This window comes from Clavelina lepadiformis, chromosome 9, assembly GCF_947623445.1.
Source record: "Clavelina lepadiformis chromosome 9, kaClaLepa1.1, whole genome shotgun sequence".
Taxonomy (NCBI): domain Eukaryota; kingdom Metazoa; phylum Chordata; class Ascidiacea; order Aplousobranchia; family Clavelinidae; genus Clavelina; species Clavelina lepadiformis.
This window is the reverse complement of record NC_135248.1, coordinates 5,370,898-5,380,497: the sequence shown is the minus strand read 5'-3', so window position 1 is coordinate 5,380,497 and position 9,600 is coordinate 5,370,898. Positions and strand designations below refer to the sequence as shown.

Genomic DNA, 9,600 nt, shown 5'->3' with positions numbered 1-9,600 from the left:
ATGATGAAGGTCAAAAGCAGTTTGTCTTTCTTCTGGGTGATAGTGTCCACTGTGGATTTGAACTGGTCTAATATTTTCTTAATGTGTAAAGAAATAAATTTAAGAATTAGTTCTAAGCCAAGCCATTGCTCTGTTCATATATTAGTGGAAAATAGTTGCATAGTCTAGTTTGTTCTACAATGCATTGCGAACTACTGAACAATAGAACATTTCTATCAGCAAATTGCACTATAAATGAAAATATTAAAAATTATAGAAATTTAGCTGTAATAACAGCACAACTTCACATGGCTTCAATTAAGCAGAAGTACACGATTTTCTATTCATCATCCTTCAATACATAATGATCTTAAAAAAGTAAACCACAATTTTAGTTTCTATTTCCAATGATGAATATATTTACAGCTTCGAAAAGCAAGAAGAGGAAAGAGTTGTTTTTAAAAAATCAATTTGTTTTTTCCAGGCATGTTCTTGAGCCTTACAATGTGCGATCATCTCACCACCCCATACTTGACTACTTTGAAATAGTTTCTGATATGTTTCATGATGATGAGAACCATAGCATGGTTCGAGTAAATGTCCAGCTCCAGGATATCTCAGAATTCTATAATTTGGGTGTTTAGACATCTTGAAAAGTTTTTCCGCTTGATTGACATAATATTCAGCAGGAACACTTTTATCATCCAAACTTGCAATGAGCATAAAGGCCACATCATGACAATTATAAAACTTTATTCTACTTGCTTCCAGGTCAGCATGAAGAGGATCCATATGTTTTGGATAAAGATTTCTAGCCTGAGCACCAAATAAATCTGAGAATGTTTGATGAGGTTTTGGATCAAAGTTCTGTTTTTCGTATACTTTTCCTTTGTATGATATTGTACCCCACATTGGATAATGAAAACCGTTGATTGATATGACACACTTTACATCCTTGAGCCTTTCTCCCATTGTAAGTACAATAAATGAGCTAAAAGAAAGGCCCATAACACCTATTCCACGTTTAAAATCAACAGCTGGATATTCAGATAACAATTTTATAGCTTTTTCAAAATATTCCAACTCAAGATTTTGATATATTTGAAACTCTGGCAATCCTGGCAATCCATAAAAAGCCAAGGCAAGAGCAGCAAAACCATGAGATGCGAGTAATGATGCCTTTGATTCCATGGTACCAGGATAACCGCCAAACATGGTCACAACACCTGGACATAAAAACATTTAATATCTTATTGGCAGCAATAAAAATAAATTTTAATGCATTTTAATATTAGATGTAAAAACTTTTTATTCGTTACTAATACATAGACATCCTAATTTTTAGACTGTCTAAAAATCCTGTACGCATGAATTTGAAGTTTTCACTAATGTCACAGCAAAAACTTAGTAATCAATAATTATACCATTGCAGAATATATCATTTCAGTACAAATGTCATTTCCAACAAAGTTATGAGTAATGCATTTAAATTGTGGTGTAAGTTATCCAATATTGTAATCTCAACTCTCGTTTATTTAAATTCTATTTCATTTAAAACCGGTGTCTAATAAAATTAATGAATTTTTTGATTATTACCCCAGTAGTTGTCAACCGCAGTTCCATAAAACAGTAGTGGGTGAGCCAAAAAAGGCACAGGTGTACAACAAAAATTTGTAAAGAGAAGCCGAACATTGAAATATTCGTTACCACAATAAAAACATTATAGTTCTACAGCATTATTTCTTAAAGCACTTTTTACTCTACACATCACATAAGAATGATCAAAATAGACATGTATCCCACACCCGTAAGTTGATAAAGCCCAGCATAGTTATTAAAGATAAATGGTGTTTAGTTTATGCACCGTTTTGCAGCCTAACTCAATTTATTGTTTTGTCTGAAACCCAGTTGGTGCATGATCACTTTATCGTTGTGATGCAGTTGCTGTGACAGACATTCTAGTTTTATTAGTGTGGTTTAAAGCCTCTGTATAATGCCAAGTTGTCAACCCATATTCAGAACTAATTTGTCAGATGTAACAAAGTTTCAGAAAATGATTAATGTTAGCATGACACCTGGATTTTTCTTGAAAAACAATTTTACAGATTGCAATAAGTTCTAATTAATTAAAATAATTTTCTAAATATTTGAAAATACGTACTTTCCTTATTAATTGCAAAATGATGATGTTGTTTGCGTTTATGAGATTGCAGTTCCAGAAAACTTAACCATTTGTGAGTTTGAAAAACAACCCTAACTAAGGGGTAACCTGCCTGGGGCCAAGCAATAATCCCTCAATATCAAAACTAAAACAGCTGATGCTAGAAAGTAATGAAGCTTGAACCTAGAATGTCATTCAATTTTGGAAAAGGTTTAAATAAGTATGTATGGTACAACTACCGTTGATGTGAAAATGATTCAACAACAGACCTGGAACAGTATTTGAAAAAAAAAATTAAACAACAAAAAAATTTTTGCAAAGGCTCCACCTCAACTAGTCTTTCATCTTTTAGCATCAATTTAAACAACAGCTGGCTTTGTAACACAAACTGTTCTCTGTAATAAAGCAGAATTAGAATAAAAATAGGGCTTTGTATTCACTAATTAGGAATGTCAGTCAAAACTGGTGATGGTGGCTGTTTGTGGTTCTCTGCCTTCTATCACTACTGAATTTAGTTTTTATATTTTCACAAAATATAGCTTCTAGCATTATATACTTTTTGCACTGCTATAAAGCACGGTGTTAATTTGTTACAAATTTTGACAGCGATGCAGTTTGACGTTTTTTGGTACCTGTAAAAACAGTGCCTTGTTCTCTAAGCATTATCATAGACCTCTTTTCAAAATCAATGAAGAAGACATTGGACATTGGATTGTTACAGTCACTGCAAACACATATTCCCTTATATATATATATTAAATTATATCAAAAACTGTTGTTTGAAAAGAGTTAAAATTTAAAAAAAAATGCTATCAACAGTTTTTAAACTGTCTGCACAACATAGATATACACACCTAGACACATACATATAAGAATTTACTGTCATTACGAACTGTTCCAAGACGTTTCACATAAAGTGTAGACACAGCAAAAACAGTAGAAGAAGTTTATGGATTTACCAACTGATTGAGTTTAGTTCGATCTTAGATATATATTTTATGCCTAAAAGAAGTAAAGATAAAGCATACAGATAAGTACAATCTTCTATAGCCTCCATACATACCAGGAAATGGCCCCTTTCCAGAAGGAATAAATAAGGTGCCAGTGATCCCATCTTTTTCCACTAAAAGTGGAATCCTTGTTGTTCCAGGAGACATAAATAATCTATTTACAGTGGTACAAGCAAGCTCTATTTCCTTTAACTTTCCTTCTTTTCTCATCATAGCCGCTTCTTGAATTGAATTAATCTTAGAATGGTAAGCTGTTATTGTCACTACCATTGGCGTTGTTACATGAATCTTAGCCATACGAGCATTCGGCATCTATAAAAAAGTATGTAAGGCAATAAGATTAGTGAAGTATAATGAATCTGATTAATTATCATCATCCACATATAGTTAAATTCAGCTGTCTGTTGAATCCAAATTAAAGTGGATTCTACTGCAGTAAAATTCATACTATGTTTTACTTACACAGGATATTCATAACATTGGCCAAGGAAGTTATGTTTCATTATCATTTACTTGTTTTGTTGGTTTGGTTATTTGTCTGACATTACCAAATATACGGCAATATAAGCACCTTTCTTTTAACAAAAAGGTGAAAAAATATGGTAGCACATCACGTCGTGTGAACATCAAACCTACAACTCTGACAGATTAATTCACAAGAAATATGTATAATATAGTACAAACACACCTAAATTCCTTTAATTGTGTGTGTGTGGAGCACTGTTATTAGACATTTCAGATTTTTTTGCAGAAAAATGAAATATATACAAAAAATGAAGTGTATATGCTAAAGGAGTTGAAAAAGTTCAAAAAAACAAGACAAATCTAGAGAAAATAAGTGCCGCACAATAAATGTGTAGCATCTGATTGTTGCATGGTTCTAAATTGGTACTTTCTCTCCTTTCTATGCTGCAAAGCAAGCCAGCTTTGTATGAGCAAGCAATATTGTGTAAAACATAAAAGCCTAAATACATTACACTAGGCGACATTTTTCAACTTTTTTTTTATTTTTTTCAAATAATTAATTGAGTTTACCTAATTTGACTATGCTGATTCCGAATTTGCAGTCAGAATTCACCCATCACGTCACACTTTTTTGCAAAAATTGAATGAAAATTTTACTCAAAAACGGTTGTATTAAGGGCGCTTGTGCCCTATTACAGGCCAAGAGCTCCGTACGTGAAACGAAACACAGCCTACAAGGCGCTTAACTTACTCAATTGGATTTGAGATTTTGTTAGCTTAAACCGTAACTCTCTAAACCTAAACCCTAGACCTCAGTAGCAAATAATTATGTTCATTTGCTCAATAAACTTTTGATTCAAACAACTTTTCTTTCTTATTTCTTATAGGTGTTTGGCATGAATTTTCTCCTTTTAGCTTTTCTTGCAGCCTCACTATTCTCGCAGTCGCGTTTCAGGCACCAACAGTAGTCCGCCATCATCGTTACATCCCATCGCCCTTGATACCGCGTTTCCATGGCTTTGATGTCCTGGTGAAAACGTTCACCATGCTCCTCACTCATGTCACCCAAAATTTTAGGAAAGTTGTCCAAATGTGCGCGTAGAAAATGAACCTTTAAACTCATTAGACATCCAAGTGCTTGATAAGAAACCAACATGCTTTCTACAATATTTTGGTAATCCGGATCTTTAGTATTTCCAAGAAATTTAGATACAACTTCGGTGAAAGAGAGCCATGCTTTTTTTTCCACATCCGTCATGGTAATAAGAAATTGGGGGTCTTTGGTGAGTGTTCTGATTTGAGGTCCAACAAATACACCCTCTTTAAGTTTCTCGGCACTCAAGTGAGGAAACTTTTCCTGAATGTATTTAAAACATACACCTTCTTTGTTGAGAGCTTTTACAAACTGTTTCATGAGACCCAGTTTAATATGTAATGGTGGAAGTATAACATTAGATCTGTCGATAAGAGCAGGCTGTAAAACATTTTTATAGCCTGGTGTAAGATACTCCCTCAACGGCCACTCACGTTTAATCCAATGATTTCTCCTGTCTCGGCTGTCCCATTCACACATAAAACAAGGGTACTTTGTAAATCCAGATAGTTGACCCAGTAGCATATTTAGGACTTTAAAATCAACGCAAACTTTCCATGTATGAGTGCTATATTGCAACTTCGAAAGAAAAAGTTTTATATTTTCGTAAGACTCCTTCATGCTAGTTGAATGAGCTACAGGGATAGCAGCAAATTGATTTGTATTGTGCAACAATACAGCTTTTATGCTTGACTTTGATGCGCACAAGCTGGCATAATGTACTGTACAGTGTACATGTGCTTGTATGTAGCCTGGTTTACTCACAATAAAATTATTATGACGTCACAATGATGTATAATGGCTATGACAATAGTAACTATGACCCAACAATGAGGAATACTTCATAGAACAGGCTGTTATTAGTAGTGAAGTGCAAAATTTTAAATCACAAATTATAAAAAATCTTGATGTGATAGAAAAAAAGCGACTTCATATTCGTAATCAGCGTGAGCAAATTATCTTAGAAGTCACCATTTTTGCCAGAAAATAAAAATCATGTCGACCAGTGTTATTTTTGAGCAGGATTTCTAACCAAAAATTAAAAGCATTCAGTCGATAAAAAAACACCTTCTTCATTGCAAAATTTGCCAAAATCATGTGAGATGTATTGATCCAAAAATCGTGTCATTGTGTTAATGAAATAAGAATTTAAAGCGATGTTATCCTTAAATGATATTTTTATATGAATCACTTAGATAAAATAGTGTGAATAGATTAGATCAGAAGTCTTCATTCAATGGCACATCATAGAGTGCTTCGATCATTAGCTTGATACAGTATCTCTCATTAATAAATACTGTTTCATTTTTGTTTGAAATTTTTTTTGTAGTGTTCGATAGGTGAAAGTTTATTCAGATATTTGGAATAAACTTACCTGTATTTGCAAGACCAGTAACCACAGACAAAAATAATGCATGAATACGTTGATATACCAACTGTTTCGTATAAGTAAACTTACTAATTGACATCAATTAAAACTATAGAGTTATGTTTGTGGTGTCCTTGTAAGTGCAGCGTTAACAAAGCATTATGACGAAATATTAGCAATTTTTTTGCGTCTAATGTACAAGAAGAAAATAATTGTTTGTCTTTATGCCTTCCAAAGCTTAAATCTTTTTATTTTTGGACTTCATCTAGCTATTCGATGTTCTCCTTGTACACTTCCTCTAAAACAAAACATCTACATTGGATAACAAAGCACAACATACTAGAAGACTCTATATAAAAATCACATGGCTATGTTTGAGTGTGTTAATAAAATAGATTTGTAAGACCGAAGTCAGCCAATTTGTTAGACCCCTGTTTTAACACCAAAAGTATGTTTAAAAGTACGTTTTTCTTTTGAGAAAAAAGTTTTGCATCTTAGACGACCACTGCATTGACGTAATCCTAATTGTGTGCATTGACATCAATGTTTTTTTTTGTGCAGAGGTTTCCAAACTAGGGTCTCCAAGACAAATTTAAAATAGCAAAAACATAAATGTAATTCTATAGTAGCTTAAATGGAGCTGCAGTTAAATATATTGTCCAGTGCTAAATTTAAGTTAGCAGATTAGTAGGGTATGCTAACTTTGTTGCAGTATAACAAAAAATAAAATATGCCCCTGAGCAATAAATTAAGGGGCGAAGAGGCACATAGCCTTGAGGGCTTAAATCATGCAATGTGTTAACTACAGTGGTGTTATAACCATTCTTCAATTGGTACCATGACCACCAAACCCAAGGCGGCTACAAGTAAGTTTTCAAAAACAGCCATAAGCTGCTTTTGTAAATATGCTAAACGAAAAAACAAGGTGTTGTTGGCTAAGCATAATTGAGTAAAACAAAAACATATTTCATAAAATAGTGCATATCTGACAACGTCACATGGAGCTGCCTTGGTGAAGATTGTTATTTTATGAGTACTTTTCAATGTTAATGTCAATGTAATAGTAATGTTTATCTTATATAACTCCGTGAAATTCTTAAGTTAATGCAATGAACGCTACCCAAGATTTAAGCCATTACCTGGTTGTCAAGAGATGGTTTCATTGCCCAAAACAAACCCATAGGTTGACAGCCAACATAGCAACCACCAACAGATTTATCACGTTTTAAGTTTATGCAGCCTGAAAGAAAAACACTAGATTATAATTCTAATTAGATACAGATAATAATGGTATACACATTTATATTATAAATGTACCAGTATATAAATTAAAAAAAAAACAAAGGCATGAAAAAGTATCGATATTAAAAATTAATTTTTCAAATAATATCACCCAGCACAGTTGCACGTTATTTGTACTATACAGACACCATAAAAAATAATCAAATCATGACTCAATTTTAAATCTGTACAAACCCTGATCATCAGCCACATATTGCGCAACACACTCAAATATCTGCTTAGAATCTGACTGTGCACAGGAATGCAGCGTAATGAGTTGGTAAGGAAGCAAATCTGGTAAAACAAAGCATTCAATTTCAAATGAAAGACTTTCATAAGCACATAAGATATCTGTTATATATTATCCTTAGAATGTTTAATGGCTGTACCAGTATACCTAAAAATAATAACTTACCCACAACAGTTATATCTACAGCAGTATCAAACATGCTCTCCTTCGGCTCTACAAGAATGTTTACTTTCATTTTTAGAATAAAGTAACTTTCCTAAAGAATCTAAAGTTTATCTGTGAAAAAAAAGACCATGCCAATACACAATTGAGTTGCAACATGCAGAAAACAGCTCGTATGCATTGCCTACCTGCATTTCCATGCATTCTTTGCATTTTAATAGCTAAAGCACATGACATCGAACATAACAATGCATATTGCATAGTATTACACCAAACTAAAAATTTATTTACGTAATTTAAGTGCTACATGGCTGTAAGTAATTACATCATTTTTCCTACTACCGCTCATTGTTTTATGGTAGTACTGCATCATTAATCAAGTATTTACATCATTTTTTATTTTTCCTATGTTTGAATTTTCCTGTATTTCCATTTTTCCTGTCTGGCATTTTTCCTATTACCACTCGTTGTTTTACGGTAGTACTGCATCATTGTTGTTTATAGGCAAAGCAGGTTTATATCATAAATAATTACTTAATATTGAGTTGCATTTTTGCAAAATCTGCATTTCTTTTCAATGGCAGTCACTAGATATTTTCCAGAAAAAAAATTGTCTTTTCTGATAAAGCATTCTTCCATTTATTCTTGTTTTTTGAGAGGCAAGTTTAAATGAAGATTATTGTAGTCGTTATTAGTCGGACTTAATTTCCGACAACCAGTTTCCCAAACTTAATTGTGTATTGTAACTTTATCGATGTAATGTGTGATTTACTTTGTACGAGATGCAAAAGCAATATTCCTCGTGAGCTTCATGTCGTGCGATACCACTTTAACAGTTTAGCGATGTAATTGCCATACTTTCCATGCTCGACTTATGATCATAGCAATAGTTACCAAAGGCCAGTTATTATGTCGCATTAAAAACGTTGTTTTCTGCTAATTTCCGGTTTCAAGAAATGACAATGTGGGTCAAGAACCAAGTGTAGAATATCACACGCTTTCCCACATTTTCAATTGCATTTACATTGTGAGTGCAAACAAATAAAAAAATTAGTTATCAATGTTTTGTGTGCATAAAATATACCCAAAAAATAAGTTGCATAATAACGTAATTTGTACTAAATGTTTGTATCAGCAGCTTTGTTACGTAATTACAAAATTATTGTGAATTACATACAACACTAACAATGCATAATCCTTTCGGATACATAAAACATAACACAGCTGATCTCTTGCATGAATACAAACGTCTACATTCATCAGTTAAAACATTTCAAAGTAGATGAAATGGAATATGGAGCTGATAATGTCTTGTCAAAGTGAAATAAAAGAATAATACATGTCACAACAGCAAAGAAGTATTTACAACCTGGGCAGAAAAGTGTTCGAAACTTAGCAGGCAATGTTTGCATAACCAGAAGCACTCGTGAGAATCAGCGATTATGAAACACTATTTTATATAACGTATGTGTGAGAAAGTATTTGGAGAATGTGCGCTTTTAAGTGTGGAACTTTTCATTTGTGATACCAGTCTTTATTGTTACAACTTTAACTTGCCGCAATAACAAATTGAATGAAAAAGTGTTTGTAATACAGCAAGTATACTTGTAGGCAACGACTGATAGCAATATTGTCTGAATTGAGTAAACCAATTTGATTTTTGACAGTCTTGAGAAAACATATGATTTTAGCATGACATCAAGCTTCGTAGAAACTATACACATTCCTAGTAATAACTTTTAACGGGCTGTAGTTTGCACACCCCTGTTTTAGGTAAATAAACATTTTTAAAAGAAAGTGTGTGTATAATATCAAAATAAAACAATAAAA

General features: G+C 32.9%; 1 protein-coding gene across 1 annotated transcript; it reads right to left on the bottom strand.

Moving 5' to 3' along the window:
• Positions 1 to 399: 399 nt before the first annotated feature.
• On the bottom strand, positions 400 to 8,056 carry LOC143470850 (bile acid-CoA:amino acid N-acyltransferase-like). The gene is made up of 5 exons (XM_076969139.1): positions 7,774 to 8,056; positions 7,554 to 7,652; positions 7,217 to 7,317; positions 3,204 to 3,462; positions 400 to 1,205 (listed from the first exon to the last, which is right to left on the bottom strand). Exons 1-5 carry the CDS (start codon positions 7,841 to 7,843, stop codon positions 400 to 402), a joined length of 1,335 nt encoding a protein of 444 aa, XP_076825254.1. The 5' UTR covers positions 7,844 to 8,056.
• Between the last annotated feature and the right edge of the window lie 1,544 nt (positions 8,057 to 9,600).